The 19,150-nt window shown below is 41.3% G+C and overlaps 1 protein-coding gene across 6 annotated transcripts in view; it reads right to left on the bottom strand.

The window, feature by feature from the left end:
- USP13 (ubiquitin specific peptidase 13) overlaps window positions 1-19,150 on the bottom strand; it is a 134,404-nt gene that overhangs the window by 65,821 nt on the left and 49,433 nt on the right. For all 6 annotated transcript variants that reach the window (XM_004038064.5, XM_063704406.1, XM_055381813.2 and 3 more), the window contains 4 exons: window positions 14,817-14,959; window positions 12,948-13,132; window positions 1,803-1,897; window positions 249-436 (listed from right to left, as the gene is read on the bottom strand). In XM_004038064.5, coding sequence (XP_004038112.4) covers window positions 249-436; window positions 1,803-1,897; window positions 12,948-13,132; window positions 14,817-14,959 — 611 coding nt within the window. The remainder of the gene's footprint in view (window positions 1-248; window positions 437-1,802; window positions 1,898-12,947; window positions 13,133-14,816; window positions 14,960-19,150) is intronic.

The following is a 19,150-nucleotide window of genomic DNA, read 5'->3' as shown; positions in this document are numbered from 1 at the left end:
GGCCTCCCAAAGTGCTGAGATTACAGGCGTTAGACACTGCGCCCGGCCACGAAGCTCTTCTTATCTCACCTGATCCCCATAATACTTGACAAGTGTTCTCACCCAGTCTCTGTAGAAGGCAGGCCAGAGAAAAGGTGGCAAAATGTCCTGAAGCAATAAAGATGGGCTTCGCAGCACACACTGAGTGGACTGGACCTAGATGGGGCAGGGAGGTGCCGCGTGCCCTGGTCTGCATGGAAGGCACTTACGCTCTCTGGAATTCTGGGATGCTGAAGATGGCCTGCATGACAGAGCTGAGATAGCAGCTGTTGCCCAGGTTCTTCAGACCCGTGTAGCCAGGACCATACATTGGCTTCAGCTTCATGCCCGACTCCTGGATCACTTCCCACTCACTGACCCTTGGCTTGATGTCATTGTCCTGGAGCCCATTCTCTGTCTGAGACAAAGTCATCGAAGAAAAACAACTTTAAATGTGATTCCCATTCAAAGGTCATGTCCCATTAATTATTTCTAATAGCATAGGATGTTTCTGCCATTTTTCCCCCAATTACATAGAGAAATAAACAACGCAAATAATAAAGACTAAGAGACGGTGATGGTGGCACAACAAAGTGAATGTACATAATGCCAGAGAACTGCACGCTTAAAAACAGTTAAAATGGTAGCTTTTATATTATATATATTGTACCACAATTTTTAAAACACACATGAAAAAGATTTTAAAGAGAGGCCGGGCGCAGCGGTTCACACCTGTAATCCCAGCACTTTGGGAGGCTGAGGTGGGCAGATCACCCGAAGTCAGGAGTTCGAGACCCACCTGAGCAACATAGCAAAACCCTGTCTCTACTAAAAATACAAAAATTAGCTGGGTGTGGTGGCGCATGCCTTTAGTCCCAGCTACTCGGGAGGCTGAGGCAGGAGAACTGCTTGAACCCAGGAGGCGGAGGTTTCAGTGAGCTGAGATCGCTCCACTGCACTCCAGCCTGGGCAACAAGAGCGAAACTCCATCTCAAAAAAAAAAAAAAAAAGATTTTAAAGAGAGAAAGACTGAAAGGGAAAGAGATAGGAGGAGGATGAAGAACAAATAGGAATCAAAAAAGAAGCAAGGAGACTAAATTCAAGGGAATATTCAATGCAACACAGCAAACAAAAAGGAGGGAGGTGTAAAGAAGAGCAGAAAAAACTAAACAAAAAAGTAAAAATGAGTGACAAAGAGGAGACAAAGAGAATAGGAACATGAAGACAGGGAGGCGACCTGGAAGGAAAGGGCTAAAACGAAATGCACATTTAAATAGTTCCTTAAAGGAAAAATATTATATAGTCATGACATCAATTTGAAAACACAATATTAAATGAAGCAGAGCTTCTCTGTCAACAGTAATGTGTTGGTTTATTCGTTCTGTCCCCTAGGAGCTTTGCTTCCCTTCCTGAAATTAATGAAAGTGATGTTGGTCACAGATAATTTTAAAGGTCATCTCCCTACACCATCTGCGTTTCATGAACAAAGAATGATTCACACGACTGCCCATCAAAGGAGACTAATTTTGCAAGTAAACTCCAACTAAACCAAAAGAGTACTTGAGGTGCCATTTTTATTATGGCATAAAAAATCTAAGCTGGCAACCAAAAGAAAACATCTACTAATTAAATGCAAGAAGTAAATGCAACAATTAAAAGCTAAAACCTATAAAATGAAGATCCACGTTAGAGGAATTATATATTAAATAAATCAAGCAGTTCCCTTGCCGTCTCCCCACCCCTACCCCATGCAAGGTGGAAACAGAAACAAAAGGAGACCTCACCCCATGCATATGAAGCATATCAATTCCAAAATGCGCTAAGTGCTTGGCCAAATGAGGATCCAAAACAGGTTCTTCTTCTTGAAAAGAATAAACATCTAGCGGATGAAGAGAAAATAAGCACTGCAATCAGTAATCAAGTCACTGAATATCCAACACATATTTTTTGAACTCCTACTGTACACCAGGCTTGGGCTATATCACTGAACAAAACAAAAACTTTCTAACATTCAACAAGAGGAAAGATGGATGATAAATGATAAATAATATGTAGGCATTTTTTGTAAATATACCTATATATCATTCTTTTCACATTTTGGAAAGTTTTTTTTTAAGTTTTCTAAAACAAGAAAAGCAAAAAAAAAGAACAGTATCTAATAAGTATACAAGTATAAATGCCTAACACTTGATTTTTCTAACTAAAACCACAGTGGCATAACTCTGAGCTCAGGAAGAGGGATGGGCGCAGGAGGAGGGGATGACGGCCATCCGCCACGGCAGGGGGGACCTCCGGGGGAACAGAGAGAACACACAGGCCCTCAGGGCAGCTTGTTCCATCTGAGAAAACGAATTTCTGCCCATGAAACCCTCTGTATTCTCAAACTTACCACTCACCGCCTCTACCTCCCACTTGCCCCCGACATCCCTTCTTTCCTACCTTCAGGTCCACATCTCACAGAACCAGCGAGAGATCTGTGAAGACTGTGTGGCGCTTCCCTAAGGGCCCACCTCACAGTACACACAGAAAATGACCATATGTTTGGTATTCCAGGGATATTCAAGACTCCAGCCAGCCTTGCCCTGCCCCACTGCCCCAGGGCCTCTGGGATCCACATCCCAGCCATTTGAGAGACGCTAGTGTTGGTAAGCTCTGTGCTGAGGTGGGCTGCCTCTTTCCTCGGGATAATAATATCCCACCTGACAACATGAGGCTTTTGACTGAACCTGGCTTCTCAAAGTGGGGTGTATGGACTCAAAGCAGTAGCTTCACCTGGGAGCTCATTAGAAATGCAGAATCTGCTTTGGGAGGCCGAGGCAGGCGGATCACGAGACCAGGAGATCCAGATGATCCTGGCTAACACGGTGAAACCCGTCTCTACTAAAAATGCAAAAAATTAGCCGGACGCGGTGGTGGGCACCTGTAGTCCCAGCTACTCGGGAGGCTGAGGCAGGAGAATGGCATGAACCCAGGAGGCGAAGCTTGCAGTGAGCCAAGATCGTGCCACTGCACTCCAGCCTGGGCGACAGAGAGAGACTCTATCTCAAAAAAAAAAAAGAAAAGAAACGAAAAGAAAAGAAAAGAAATGCAGAATCTTGAGCCCCGCCTCAGGCCGACTGAATGAGAATCTGCATTTTTAACGAGATCCTCAGGTGCACAGTGAAGTTGGAGGACTGTTTGGTTTTCCAAAGCTATCCAATCCGCTGCCCTATCCATTCTCACACACAGTGTGGTGAGGAGGACAGAAGAGACATTTTCAAGCCCATCTTGCAGATAAGGAAAAGAAGCTCATAAAGGCCACAGGTGGCCCAGAACCCAGGTAGTCTAACTCCTGGCCCAATCTTCTTCCCTCTACAACAGAATATTTATGAAGGTATATCAGGACACCAGCAACGTACATGGCTCACATCTGTAATCCCAGCACTCCGGGAGACCAAGGCAGGAGGATCACTTGAGGCCAGGAGTTTGAGGCTACAGTAAGCTATGATAATGTCACTGTACTCTAGCCTGGGTGACAGAGCTGGACCCTGTCTCCAAAAAACAGAAAAAAAAAAAAAAAAAGAATGTTTCTAAAGAAGGAAAAAAAAGAAAAAAATGTATGTATCAGAACAGGATACCAACAGACTTGGTGAAGAACCAACCTAGGCCCTTAAAAGGAATGAAGACTCAAAACCCACAATTTCTTTGCTCTTATATTTGAAAAACAAAATCTGTAACAAGGAAAATGAATATGAAGATATTACTCTTAGGGACAGTATAAGACAGACTGTCCAAGGAGCTCCCTACTCCTTGGAACATCACCAGGGGGAAAAAAAGTAACACATAGAAGCTATGTGACCTTCTGTCCCATACCCACATATATGGAGACTCGCTACTCCCCAAAGAAATTCAGTCTATTATTAATAAGTTAAACATTGTGTAGTTGTCTTTTCTATTCCTCTTCCCCAGAGGCCCGTGATAACTGTGGGTAGCAACCCTCATTTATATTTTTTAAATATAATTCAGCATTCTCAAAAGCAAAACAAAAGACAAAATCTCAGCCCAATTAAGAAGGAACATTTCCAAAAGTTTAAATATTAGTAAAATAAGCAAAAACCTTTGAACTAATAAATTGAAACAAATACATCAACAGTATTTTTAATCTATGACAAGGGATCAAAAAATTCCACTCAAATACTAGCTGGAAGGTGAAAATGGCACTCCCTAGGCACTTTAGTTGTTATTAATTAGGGAGATAGTTTGAAGACTTAAGACTTTAAGCCTCTAATGATCAGGGCTGTATTAGAAAATAATAAAACTGCCAGAATTGAACCACTGGCATTGGCCTAGGATTTTGAAATAAGTGAAAACCACACAGCCCTCCACAGTTCGTAACCCATTAGGCTCTTGCCACATTGAGAAAATCGTATTTCATACCTCCAGCCATTAACTGCTCCAAAAATATGACATGATTTGGTCAAATGCTATAGTTATTTCGCATTCCCAAGACAAAAAGTGTTTAGTGAGTAACATACAAGAAACCTGAAAATGAACTGTGACCTTCAAACTTGGCAATCATGAAGAATTTATAAATATGTAGTCAGAGAAAAAAAGTTTTCAGTGGCCTCAGTGGCTGAAAATGCTGTCTTGTATGTTTTTCACTGGGAAACTCATTTTATTCCCAACTTCAGCTTAACAAAGTCAGGCCTTAGTGCAGAAACTATGGTAGTAAATAGGCAACTTCTGACAAGTATTATCCATCACGCTCCCCAGCTTGGCCTAAAACTTGAAGCCAAGAACCACAGTTAGGGAGTTCACAGAGGTATCCTCCCAGGAATAGCCCAAGCAGTGTTTCATGAGTAACTGCATTCATTTTAGAAGCAAACCAGTCATCCTTTCATTTCAAGTTAAATGACAAACTAAACCACAAGAGCATGAGGCAGCAATCTGCGGAAGAAAAAAGATTAAAAAAAAATTTTTAGAACAAGAATATCCTTTTGTGACAAGCATGCTAGAAAACAGTATGTGCAGTAAGCTCAAAGATTAATTAAGGAAAAGCTTAGAGAGCAGAGACAGAGATACAGACGAACCAGAAGCAAGATTGAGAATCTGTAAGAACCCAGATCAAAATGGTAATAATAATTTGTAATCTCTGAATGAGAAGATTTCTTTTTTTCTCCTCTGTTTTTTCTAAATTTATTATATTTTGATGGAAAAAATGTTTGCTAAGTAATTCCCAGAGATTAAAATGATGCTATTGGACGGTATGCTATTAGGACTATGCTGTTAAGTCTAGCATGCCTGGCGCGGGTCATCCTTGTTCAACCACCAAGGTTAACTCACTCATTCATCGTATTCAGCAAATATTAACTAAATACCAAATACATGTATACCCTGAGGATATCATGTTAAATAAGATATGCAGAGTCCCTGCCCTCATAAGTTTAAAGTTTAATATTTCAAATAGTCTTAGAAGAAATGCTGGTTTAGTGTGAAGGGTCTCATGGTTTAGTCATGTGACTTTATGCCCTTGTCCTAGGCCCCAGAAAATGGCAGAAGTCCAAATTCTCCCTCCAGATTCCCCTACAGGAAAGTAGAAGGGAGAGAGAGGTAAGGATGTACCTCAACAAGTCCTTGTGTTAAAACTATGGAAGGCCGGGCACGGTGGCTCACGCCTGTAATCCCAGCACTTTGGGAGGCCAAGGCAGGTGGATCACCTGAGGTCGGGAGTTCGAGACCAGCCTGACCAACATGAAGAAACCCCGTCTCTACTAAAAATACAGAATTAGCCTGGCGTGGTGGCACATGCCTGTAATCCCAGCTACTCGGGAAGCTGAGGCAGGAGAAACACTTGAACCTGGGAGGCGGAGGTTGCTGTGAGCCAAGATCACACCACTGCACTCCAGCCTGGGCAACAAAAGTGAAACTGCATCTCAAAAAAAAACAAAACAAAACAGAACAAAAACTAGGAAAGCCAGCTTTGGTGCCCTTCTCTCACAAATGGAGAGAAAAAGCAAAGCTCCTGGTCAAACACCAAGTAATAAATCAGAGAGGAGAAAATGAAGAGAGATTCTCCTCAGAGTCAGTGCAGATCTGTCCACCCAAACTGCATCTCTCCACCGGGAGTTCACATTTGTGTGCCTCTAAGCCATCTGCAACAGACAGGAAAAGAAGAAAAACAAGACAACTCCAGCAGCTACACTAGAAAAATAAACACAAGGCCGGGCGCAGTGGCTCACGCATGTAATCTCAGCACTTTGGGAGGCAAAGACAGGCAGATCACAAGGTCAGGAGTTCGAGACCAGCCTGGCCAACATGGTGAAACCCCGTCTCTACTAAAAATACAAAAATTAGCTGGGTGTGGTGGTGTGTGCCTGTAATCCCAGCTACTTGGGAGGCTGAGGCAGGAGAATTGCTTGAACCCAGGAGGCGGAGGTTGCAGTGAGCTGAGATCACACCATTGCACTCCAGCCTGGGCTACAAAGTGAGACTCCATCTCAAAAAAAAAAAAAAGAAAGAAAAATAAACACAAATTAAATTAGGCCAGCATGTAGGATCTCTTTAAAGAGAGAATAGGTTATAATCCTAGGACTTTTAGAGGGTGAGGCAGGAGGATAGCTTGAGCCCAGGAGTTCGAGACCAGCCTGGACAACACAGTGAGATTCTGTCTCAATTTAAAAAAATAGAGAGAGAGAACAGGGCCAGGCACAGTGGCCCACGTCTATAATCCCAGCACTTTGGGAGGCTAAGGCAGGAGGATCACTTGAGCCCAGGAGTTCAAGGCCAGCCTAGGCAACATAGTAAGACTCCATTTCTACAAAAAAATGAAAAAAAATTAGCCGAGTATGGAGTGTGGTGGCAAGCACCTGTGCTCCCAGTACTTGGGAGGCTGAGCTGGGAGGCTCACTTGAGCCCAGGAAGTTGAGGCTGCAGTAAGCCATGATTCCACCACTGCTCTCCAGCCTGGGCAACAGAGTGAGACCCTGCCTCAAAAAAAAAAAAAAAAGAAAAGAAAAAGGAAAAGAAAGAGAGAACCGCCAGGACAGACAAAACCTAGACTGTAGTCAGGAAAGGAAAACAGGTAAGAGTAAAAAAGATGTCAACAAAATAGAAAAAAGGTAAATCAGAGGAGCCAATATATTCTCTGCCTTTTTAAAAATTTTTGAGACAGGGTCTCACTATGCTGCCCAGGCTGGTCTCAAACTCCTGGGCCCAAGCAATCCTCAAAACACAGCCTCCCAAATGGAAGCAGATTTTGTTGGTGTGTCTTCCTCCACTTGTTTGCTCCATAATATTTGCTGAGCACCTACTATGTGTGAGGGACACTACTGGATGCTAGAGATATAACAGTGCCCAAGAAATGTGGCCTCAGGCCCTGCCGTCCTGGTGATCACCATTAAATAAACTGTTAACAGGGTCTTGTGGAAAGCACCATGACAGAGCAGCAGGAAGTACCACAGAGGCACACAGGAGGGGCCGAGGCCAGGCCAAAACTAAAATGAAGTAGTCCGTGCCCTGATTCCAAACCCTGGGGCTGGGAGAAACTCAAGGGAGCTTATGCCCAGGTCAGGGGTAAAGATGACCAAAGAAGAAAGACCAGCTTGAGATGCTACGGAGCTGGTACAGCCAATAGAAGAGGCAATTTCACAGCTGCCTTGGGCATCTCTGGAAGACTCTCCTACAATCACCCAAGACACTAAAGCATCTTCTCGGGTAAACTAGTTTCTGTGATGGAAGAAAAACACACCCTAACCCGTCTCCGTCCTGCCCTACTCCCTTTCTACCAAGAACCTCACCCCCACCTCACTGAAACAATGTGTCCTCCCACAGAGGAAAGCTTTTTGTTTGTTTGTGTAGTGATCTGCTTCTTGGTTTGTTTGTTGCTGTACCCATGGGGACCCAGAGTAGAATTTCATGTGGGGCCCGTTCTTGCTATGCATGCCACCACTCTGGCCTGGACTGAGGGACCAGAGCTTCTTTGAAAAACTAAATCTAAGTTGAGACCTCAAGGATGAGTAGCAGTGTCTCATTAGACAAATATGTCCTTATTGGGGGAAAGGAAATCAGGATGATCAGATCACACTACCATTAAATATTTGAGTCCACAACCTTCTTGGATTCCACGTTCACTAAGCAATCTTCTAAATATAATTCAGCTTCCCACAGGGAAGGAATGTACTGGTCAAGCGGACATAAACATCCTACTTACTGGCAGTTGTGGCTCTCATTATGAACTAAAAAACAAATGCCCTGACTTTGAGACTTCGTCTCCTGTGAGTTGAACTGGCCTGAGTGAGCCCAGCGAGTGTGGAAGAGCAGACCCTCAGCAGTGGAAACTTCACCGAGAGATGGCTACCCCCAGACAGAGGGCACCCTACCCCCGGGCCTCAATGTCCACAAGGCTCATCATTAGACATTTAAGGAAACTTTATGCATGTTTTTATTAATTTATGTGGCTTTTAAATAAACAATATGTTACAGCTTGCGATCTATTAAACAGATTTAAAGGAAACCAAAATAGAATGTATGCATCCCATAAACTAATATGAAATTACAATTAGACAGAAAATACTTTTATTAAAACTGGCTCTGCACAATATTTGCAGGAATCAAAGCCTGATCTTTTTCAAAAAGTTAACATTATTTTAGCTAAATGAATTCACAACCCTTATCACACTGTATACGATCTGCATTGCTGTTGCCAAATATTTTATACTTTCTATGATTGAAATAGATGTATTCAAATACTGTCAATTATATGACAAGAAAAACCTTAAAAGTTATTTCTTCTTCACAAAAACAGTAACAACTATGGAAGACAATGGGTTAATATTCTTAATAATCAAAGAGTTCTTAAAAAACAATTTTTAAAAACCTAAACCTATGAAAACATTGGCCTAAGAAATTCACAAAAAAGAACTACAAATGGCCAAGAATACTAAGAAAAATATACAGCCTCATCAGAAACGCAAATTAAAACAAGATACCAGATTAGCAAAGGTTTTTTTTTCAAGACTTAATAAAAAAAGTTGTCAAGGATTTGTTGAAATGGGTACTGTCATACACTGCTGATGGGAATGTAAATTATTACAACTGTTTAAAAGAGAATCTTGGTAACTGAAAATTTTAAAGATTTAACTCTTTTTGTCATAGAAATTTATTCTAAAGAAATAACTAGACAAACACCCAAAGATTTGCATATATACAAGGATGTTCATCAGAATAGAAAAAAAATTGTAACCACTTACAGAATAGTGAAATGATTTATGAAACCATCATAAAATACTGAAGAATATTTAATAGCATAGAAAAACATAATGTTAAATAGAGAAAAATAAGGAATAAAACTTTATACAGTATGATCAAATTTTTGTAAAAATGTGAGGTGGGTGTGCGTGTGTACATGTGTGTGTATGAACTGATTAACCCTTTAAAAAAAAGAGAAAAGACTAAAATGAAATACCTAAATTATTAACAGTGAGTAGTCTACAGGGTGGTATTACTAGTATTTTGTATTGATTTATCTAAACTTTTATCTCTGTTTTCTACATATGTTACACTGAATATCTGTTTGTTGCAAAATCAAGAGGAAAATATAAAACTTTCTTAAAACTGAAAGAAAAGAAACTAGAGTTACTCTATTTAGCAATTTTAAAATAAGTTTCCCATTAGAAAAGAAAGCTTCTAGAAAACTAAAGATACACAAAGAATAGAATTAATTCTTGGCCTTTATTATTAGCATACATTTAAATAGAATCTAATTACAATCACTCACTGAATAACAACATTTTGGTCAACAATGGACTGCATATATGGCAGTGGTCCGATAAGGTTATAATGGAGATGAAAAATTCCTGTCACCTAGTGATATAACCATCATGTTGTAGCATTACAGCATTACTCACATCACTCCCATGCTTGTAGTGATGATGGTGTAAACAAACCTATTGTGCTGCCAGTCACATATAAGTATAGCACATATGGTTTTATGTACAGTACACAATACTTGATAACAATAATAAATGACTATGTTACCATATTATGTGTTTACTATACTATACTTTTATTGTTATTTTACAGTATTCCTTCTACTTATATATGAAAAAAAGTTAACTGTACAACAGCCTCCGGCAGGTCCTTCAGAAGGCATTCCAGAAGAAGGCATTGTTATCATAGTAGATGACAGGTCCATGCATGTTATTGTCCCAGAAGACTTTCCAGTGGGACAAGCTGTGGAGGTGGAAGACAGTGATACCGATGATCCTGACCCTGTGTAGGCCTAGGCTAATGTGTGTGTTTGTGTCTGAGTTTTTAATAAAAACGTTTAAAAAGCAAAATAAAAATGGAAAAAAGCTTATAAAATAAAGATATTTAAAAAAAAAAATTTGGCTGGGCATGGTGGCTCTCGCCTGTAATCCCAACACTTTGAGAGGCCGAGGTGGGTGGATCACCTGAGGTCAGGAGTTCAAGGCCAACCTGACCAACATGGTGAAACCCCATCTCTACTAAAGATACAAAAATTACCTGGGCGTGGTGGGGGCACCTGTAATCCCAGCTACTCAGGAGGCTGAGGCAGGAGAATCACTTGAATCTGGGAGGTGGAGGTTGCAGTGAGCTGAGATCACGCCACCGCACTCCAGCCTGGGTGACAGAGTGAGACTCTGTCTCAAAAAACAAAACAAAACAAAAAAGTTTGTACAGCTGTATAATGTATTTGTGTTTTAAGCTAAGTGTTACTACAAAAATGTCCAAAAGCTAAAAAAATTAAGTTCATAAAGTAAAAACATTACAGTAAGAGGTTAATTTATTATTGAAAAGGACAATGTTTTCATAAATTTAGTGTAGCCAAGTGTATGGTGTTTATAGTCTGCAGGAGTGAACACTAAAGTCCAAGGCCTTCACACTCACTGCCCACTCACTCACTGACTCACCCAGAGCAACCTCCAGCCCTGCGTGTTCCATTCACGGTAAGTGCCCTATACAGGTGACCATTTTCTATCTTTTATACCATGTTGTTGCTGTATCTTTTCTATGTTTAGATATGTCCAGATACACAAATACTTACCATTGTGTTACTACAGCAGTCAGTACAGTACTGTGCTGTATAGGTTTGTAGCTGAGGAGCAACAGGTTACATCATATAGCTTGGCTGTGAAGGAGGCTATGCCATCTAAGTTTGTCCAAGTATACTCTGCAACGTTCACACAACAAAGAAATCACCTAATGATGCATTCTCAGAACATATCACCATCCTTAAGTGACGCAGGACTGTATTTAAATGCTTATATACCAGTTGGTTCAATTAACAAAAGTATTTGTGCCTAAGACACGTAAGACTTTGTATAGAACCCAAAGATGAGTAAGACATAGACTTGCTTTCATACTAAAAAGTTAGAAGAACTAAGCGGCATATATGAACAGTTATAGTGTTGAACAGGCTGTTCTGAGAACTGAATTTCTAATAACTGGTCCTATAAAAGCCAACTACACAAGACAGCATAGAAAGTTGGAAAATATGAATTATTCTCCCCTTGCAACTTTATCCGACAGAATTCCTACATTGCAAATCTTTCTACAATCCCCTAAAAGGACAAGGAGAAGGGCTTAGAGAAAAGTCATTCAACACCCACTCACTGAATAACAATCACCTGTAAACACCGCGCTGTAACCCCGAATCCATACGCTTGTCTTGAATTTCCTCTTTCAATCCCGGAAGATTTAGGATAAGACCTGGGCTTGTGTATCTTTATTCACTTTGAGGGAAAATCTTTGGTACCAATAGCTAGGATTTCTCAGCTACTTGTCTTTAATGAGTTAAAATAATTCCACAAAACTTGAAAGCAGGAAAATTCTCTAAAATGTGAAACCACAGAGTCCTGACACGACCCAACTGCCAGTCCCCAGTTATGTATCAAATGAAAAACTACACCGGTTTAATGAAAAAACAATGATTGGTGAGAAGTGTCCCCTTATTTAATGAAAAGATCTTGGGCAATTAACTCTGAAGCAGGCTAATTCCATCAACGAAAAATAACAGAGAAAAAAGAGAAAAGAGAGAAGACATGTTTTTATATTTCCCCTAAAAACACCTTACCTGACAGCAAAGAAGAAACAGAGACTAAATAAAGCCTGGGAAAATGGAGAAGACCAGCTGGGTATCAGTCCAGATCTGTGTTTAACAAATGTTTCCAATGATGATTAGATGATGGGTTCTCATAGCCACTGCTCAATATTTAAGTTTCTCATTACTGATCCTGATATTATTGCCTTTTTCCCTCGCAAAATGGTAGAAGGTATTAACTGTACAAACATGGCCAAAAGCTAATGTTTCAAAGCACACCATGTGAGGACAAAAAGAAACAGAACCAACTCTGAAGCTGACAGTGCAAGAAGGAAACAATTCTAATCCCCCGGAGAATGTGAACACCATCACTGCCAGGTGATTTCAGGGACTCTTTTAACGCACAGTATCCTTTAAAACTCATATTCTCCATAATCAATCCATTTGTTCCTAAAATGATACTTAATCCCTGTAATGGATTCCAGGGCTTCCTCCTGCTGTTCTAACAGTAGACTTGATTATGCACACTCACTTCACAAATCCTGTTTCCTGCTCTGTCCTCCTTAGCCAAGAGATACACAGAAGGATAATAACAGCAGCAGCAACTTGTATTAGGACCTTACAGCGTGCACTGAGCTAAATGCTTTATGCACACTAACAAACACAGGAAAGAGGTATCATCATCGTTATCCTCAAGATGAGGATTCTAAAGCTTAGGGAGATTAGAAAACTCGCCCAAGACCTCAAAACTAAAAAGAGGCAGAATTAGAATTCAAACCTGGGCTGTCTGCATCCAGAGCCTACACCTTCTAACCACCTGGATTCAGGGATTGGTTAAATCTAAGAGGAAGTCACTGCATGTTCCCAAAGTTGGTAAAGGCGCACTCACCTGCCCCGTCAGGAGTGATGGTTCCCAGTTTCACGGCTAGTGGGTAGCCCATGTCTCTGTAATGCTCCAGCGCATGCCCGTTGCCCCCAGAGCTGTCAAAGAACCACTTTCCACACAGGACAGAGCCGTCAGTCAGATTCAACCAGAGGTTTTCTCGCAGGTCGCATCTGGCACACTTCCAACCACTGGAAAGCCATTGGAGAGTAGTCAGAACAGCCAGGGCATAATTTTAAAACTTAACATCTAAGAAGACAGAGAGTTTCAAGTAGGCAGGTCACAACAAAGGCTCCGTGGAATAACAGAGACTGATGCTTCCCCATTTTCTCCCCTCAAGACATTGTTGGCCGGGCGTGGTGGTTCACGCCTGTAACCCCAGCACTTTGGGAGGCCGAGGTGGACACATCAACTGAGGTCAGGAGTTCGAGACCAGCCTGGCCAACATGGCGAAACCCCGTCTCTATTAAAAATACAATAATTAGCCAGGTGTGGTGGTGGGCACCTGTAATCCCAGCTACTCGGGAGGCTAAGGCAGGGAGAACTGCTTGAACCCGAGAGGCGGAGGTTGCAGTGGGCCAAGATTGTGCCACTGCACTCCAGCCTGGGTGACAGAGCAAGACTCTGTCTCAAAAAAAAAAAATTATTGTTCCTCTCCCAGAGTAGCAGGATCACTCAGCACCCTGCCTGCCTCCCAGATGTGGACTAGCCCCTCCCAGCATCTCCAAGTGGCTTTTTTACTTTCGAAAACTGACACAAAACTTCAGGCTAGGAGAGGAGCTCATTTCCTTAAAACTCCTCCATGAGGGACAATGGAGCTTGAACGAGTTTAAAATATTAAGGATCCTGTGTGTATAAATGACTAAAGTTCTAAAGCATTAATCACATACAGTAAAGCTAGTTTATACAAATCCAACTACACTGCAAATCTAAATTAATTAGAAAGGAGACCAACTTGACTAAATGCTAAACATCAACTATACACCAAGTACCTTACAGAAGTCTCATTTAATTCTAATAAACACCTTTCAGCATCAGTATTACCATCTCTATTTTTACAAATGGAGAAACGGAGGTCCAGAAGTAACTCTCGTTTCCAAAGACCACGCAGAAGGTGAATGCCATGCAACTGTCAGGATTCAACCAAATCAGACACATTCCTAATCCATCTGCCTATCCGCCAACACCTGCCTCTGTAAACACACCAGCACCTAATAAGAGGAGATATGAATGGAGCCCAAAGAGTATTCCAGCCAAAATGTGACAACCAAAGGCTTGTAAGTTGGACTGCCCTAAAACAAGACTCTGAGACAAAAAAGTGAAGGTAAATGGCTTGTCCGGGAGGTGATCCCAGGGAAGTGGGGAAGAAAGACAAGAAAGGGTAGGAAGCTGGTACAGTGTATATCAGTGAGCAAATGTACACTGTGGGCGACTGGGGCTCAGGCCACATGGGGAATTGCAAGAGACAGATATCCCACCTGCAGGGGCAGAAAACTGGGGTATTAATCCACCCATGCCACGGTCACCGGTTTAGGGCTGCTCCAGGAGGAGGGAGGGAGCTTCACTCTGGTGTTTCTGACTGTCCCGTGCACCGGCATAACTGGCTTCAGCAAGCAGAAAAAGCTCTCATACAAAGCGTTGCAAGTGCTTGCAACTGGCAACTTCAGGGCAGGGAAGGGCTTAGGGGTATGGACTGGGCACATTCAGCATCTACTACAAAGCTACAGACAATTTTAGAGAAGTTTTATATTTACTTTTAATAAAAGGCATCTGGTAAGAAAAAATATAACTTCCTATTCAAAAAAGAAGTAGAAAACAAATATTCCTTTGGACAGTTTTAGGGAGTAAAGTTCCATTCTGCTATCTGACTCTCACCTTGGAGGAATCCTGACTCCATTGTCCAGCTGGGTGAGGTTGTTGGCATATTTAGATACTGGCAATTCATTTTCCCACGTGTCTGGGTCCTGCTTTCTGTATGGAGATTTTGAGCTGAGAACTGCATCACAAGCAATTGTTACCTATAAGACAAACCCAGATGTAATATATAAGAACTGTTTGAGAAAATAACAATTTGCTAGTGAATAGCAAATTCACTAGAATAGGAATTTAAAAACTGAAGAAACGTGAACAGCATAGTTGTTGCAAGAGAGGGATCCTGTTTTCCTGCACTTTCCCTGGATCAAGCTAGGTTTTGTCCCTGGCCTAGTGTTTGTAGTATTGACAATGTCACAGATAGCAAGAAACTAAATTCATTTTCTAAGCCCAAGCTTAGAGGTCAGATTTAACAATTCCTACCACTTAGCAAGCAGGGTGAAAAGTAGGAGGTGAACAATTTGCAAGGGTGAAATTAGATACAGGAATGCCCAGGATTTACCCAAGTGGTGTGTTTTCCTCATAAGAAATGTACACTCAGATATCCAATATCCTCAACTCATCACACAATGGCATGTGGTCAAGGGCACTTGAATGGAATGTAAGCAGCATGGCTCCATTTCTTAATCTGGTGCAAATGTGACCCTGGACAGGGACATGCCCGGGTGTCTCTGTGCCACATTAGTCCACATCATGAGCAAATCTGTGATGAACTGCTCGGCACCGACTGACCACAGGGGAGGAGGAAAACAGACTCTCTGCCCTCTCCCTACCCAATTGATTCTGGCCATATGCCTATTACCCAATGTGCTATTGGCTTAATGCTATAAGCTATTTCTAGCTATCTTTTAAAAACTTACATTGTGGTTGCAAAGTAAACTGGTACAGCCACTTTGGAAAACAGTTCGGTAGTTCATCAAATGGTTAAACAGAGTTTTCGCATGACCCAGCCATTCTACCATAGGTATATACCCAAGAGAAATGAAAATATGTGTCCACACAAAAACCTGTACACAACTGTTCATAATAGCATTATTTAGAATAATCAAAAAAATGGGGCCAGGCACGGTGGCTCACACCTGTAATCCTAGCACTTTGGGAGGCCGAGACCAGCAGATCACTTGAGGTCAGGAGTTCGAGACCAGCCTGGCTAACATGGTGAAACCCTATCTCTACTAAAAATACAAAAATTAGCCAGGTGTGGTGGCATGCGCCTGTAGTCCCAGCTACTTGGGAGACTGAGGCAGGAGGATCGCTTGAGCCTGGGAGGCAGAGGCTGTAGTGAGCTGAGAACACACCATTGCACTCCAACCTGGGCAACAGGAGAGAAACCCTGTCTCAAAAAAAAATTTTTTTAATAAAAAATAAAAATAGTGGAAACAACCCAAATGCTTACGGACATAACAAATAGAATGTAAAACAAAATGTTGTATGTACATACAATGGAATGTTATTTGCCAATAAAAAAGAATGAAATATTGATACATGCTACAACATAGATAAACTTTGAAAATATATTGTAAGTGAAATAGTCAGTCACAAATAGCAACATATTACATGATTCCATTTATATGAAAGGTCCAGAGTAGACAAATCTATAGAGCTAGAAAGTAGATTAGTGAGTGCCACAGGCTGAGCATGGAGGAAGCGCTGGAGGACGATGGCTAAGGGGTATGGGTTTTTTAGTGGGGCAAGAGAAATCTCCTAAAATTAGATAGTGGTGATGGATGCCCAACTCTAATATAATAAACGCCACTAAATTGTAAAAAAATAAATAAATAAATAACAAAATTTGTAATCTGCATCACTAATATCCTGCACAGTGAGCTGATCATTTTCCCCTGAGTAGCAGTTTCCCATGTGTCTGGGTCCTGGCTTCTGACCCTAGAACCAAGGAAGGAACAAGAAACAATGGAGGAAGTTCCCTCAGCTGCCATTTCACCCCCACCTAGCCCACAGGCAATTCTAGCAGCCCTGCGATGGGCCTCATGCCCACTCCAACCCCACCCCTCCTGGTCCTAGCCACCATCATGGTTCCCTGATAGCTTCACAACAACCTCCTTATCGTGGCCTTCCCTCTAGCCCTGCCCCTCTTCTCTGCACAGCAGCCGGAGTGATCTGCCAGAGTGATCTGCTATGAAAATTAGATCCTATCCTTCTCCAGCTTAAAACTCTCCAAGGTTATACTGACCACTACTGATTGATGACATTGAGCTACTCACAGTCAGGAACAAGGAGGAGGTCCCCGGCCTCAACAAGCTTATAATCCATTAGAGATCGGGACTTAATAAATATAGTTAAGCCTTTCAAAAGCCCACTTATCTCCCACTACAAATGCTGTTGTATAATTAGCTTTTTCTTTCCATTTTGAAAACTCATCCCCCATCACCTTCCAGAAATGCCCATAGAAAATAGAGCTGAGTTCACCACAAGCCCCTTCCCGGCTTTATGGGTTTGGGACATGCCACCTTAGCACTTCTGGCCAGGACTTCTTCCTTGTTCCTGACTGTGAGTAGCCCAGTATCATCGGTCAGTAGCGTTCAGAGTTTTAAGCTGAAGAAGGATAGGATCTAATTTTCACAGAAGATCACACTGGCTGCTGTGCAGGGAAGAGGGCAGGCGTGAAGGAAAGACCACAGTAAGGAGGCTGTTGTGTAGCCTCCTAATCTTTTGAGTGTGACCTATTATAACCTCCTTGTTTGTTTCATCAACTACCCAAATCATGTCTGTGTCCTCCTTAGGACTGTCTCCACCCCTACTAGATCTTTTCTAAATGTTCTGGTTTGCAGTGCACTGTGATTCTGAACAAGACTCAAATAGAATCTTCTCCTTTGTCCTTGAATATCTTTGTGGGTGACAACTAACAAAACATCCTTAGACTTCTGGGCCTATCAAACACTGATCCAGTGTTTTCAGAATATTATCCAAAATCACTTAAAGGCCCTTTTTATGGGTGACAGCTGAAGGTCAGGATCCATCATCCTGTAATCACACTGTGAACTATTTTTCCCTGGATATGTTATCTCAAGTGATGCGAAAAGACCTTGGTACTAGTCCTGGCTCCATCCCAAGCCTTCGTAAGCCTCCAGTTCAGTTCTGCACTGGAACTGGCTCAAACTGGCTCATAAGAGTCCAGCTTTAAATTTTAAGAAATTCAGCAAGATGGTTGCTAAACACAGCCATTATAAAACGTTAAATCATAAAAACTTACGACTAAATAAAATGTTTTCAAAAGGTGACATATAATCAAAAATTCTTCACTTCCTAATTGTTTTACTGTATCTCATTATTATCTATGTGTTCTTGAGGTTTTATTTACATGCATGTCAGCGGAATGCCGGAAATTCTGTATAATGGTCTGCTACTACCAATCTCTTTCGAACACCACATTCAGTGACGTCACATTGATAACCTGAAATCAGTCATGGTGGGAGTATTTACACCATGGAATCAGCAGACACTACAAAACAGAGCTTTTTTTCCCTAGGGAGCCTGTTGTTAAACATTTACAAGCACACCACTGCTCCAATTCCTGATGTCAAAAATGAAGGCACTGGATTTCAAGCTCTAAGACCCCTGCTGAGCTCACAGTGCTATGTCTCTGTGAACCCAGCATCACCCAGAGGTGCTTTAACTTTCTGGTAGAACCTATAGAGTCACTCTCTGAAAATGAAATTCTTCTGTGCTAAAACACTCAGAAGATGAAGGAAGAACCACCTGGTTAGATGGTTTGAGCTCAATAATTTTTGCTATTTAACAGTTTAAAAAGAGAATTGTCGAACACCAAAAATATAGCAAAAGCATGAAAAGAAAATATAGTAACTAGCATCTTCTATGTAGATAAATCCTATCCACTACCATCAGATAAGTTCAGGCTTTTCCTTTTATCTCCCCACCCTCATCTTCCAAATAATTCTCTCTTCTTTTTTCATTCTTAAAGTATTTCTTAATACTAAAAGACTCTATAGTAAAAATGATGATATATCTTGCTGGATTCAGATTTCTATGGCACTTCTCTTATTTTAAATAAGACTATTCACATTTCAAATTATACTCCAAGTACAACAATAAGAAAAGGCTTTTTTATTAATTTTTTTAGCATAAAGACTTATTCATGAGGGGCTGAAAGGAAAATAATTTATCATAACATTTATTCACAATGTTTCTTCTCTTCTGACAGCAGAAATAAGAGTTATATTAAACAAGGCAGTAAGAACTCTCAGTATTACAGAAATATAAGCATTAGTATATAATTTCAGGTAATGGGATGAGGTAAGGCCATTTTGTCCACTAATATATTTTATCCTTGGTAACAGCCACATGAGTCAACATGCAAT

Source organism: Gorilla gorilla, chromosome 2, assembly GCF_029281585.2.
Source record: "Gorilla gorilla gorilla isolate KB3781 chromosome 2, NHGRI_mGorGor1-v2.1_pri, whole genome shotgun sequence".
In the NCBI taxonomy this organism is placed as follows: domain Eukaryota; kingdom Metazoa; phylum Chordata; class Mammalia; order Primates; family Hominidae; genus Gorilla; species Gorilla gorilla.
Note: the sequence above shows the minus strand (reverse complement) of the source record. Positions and strands in the feature narration are given on the sequence as shown.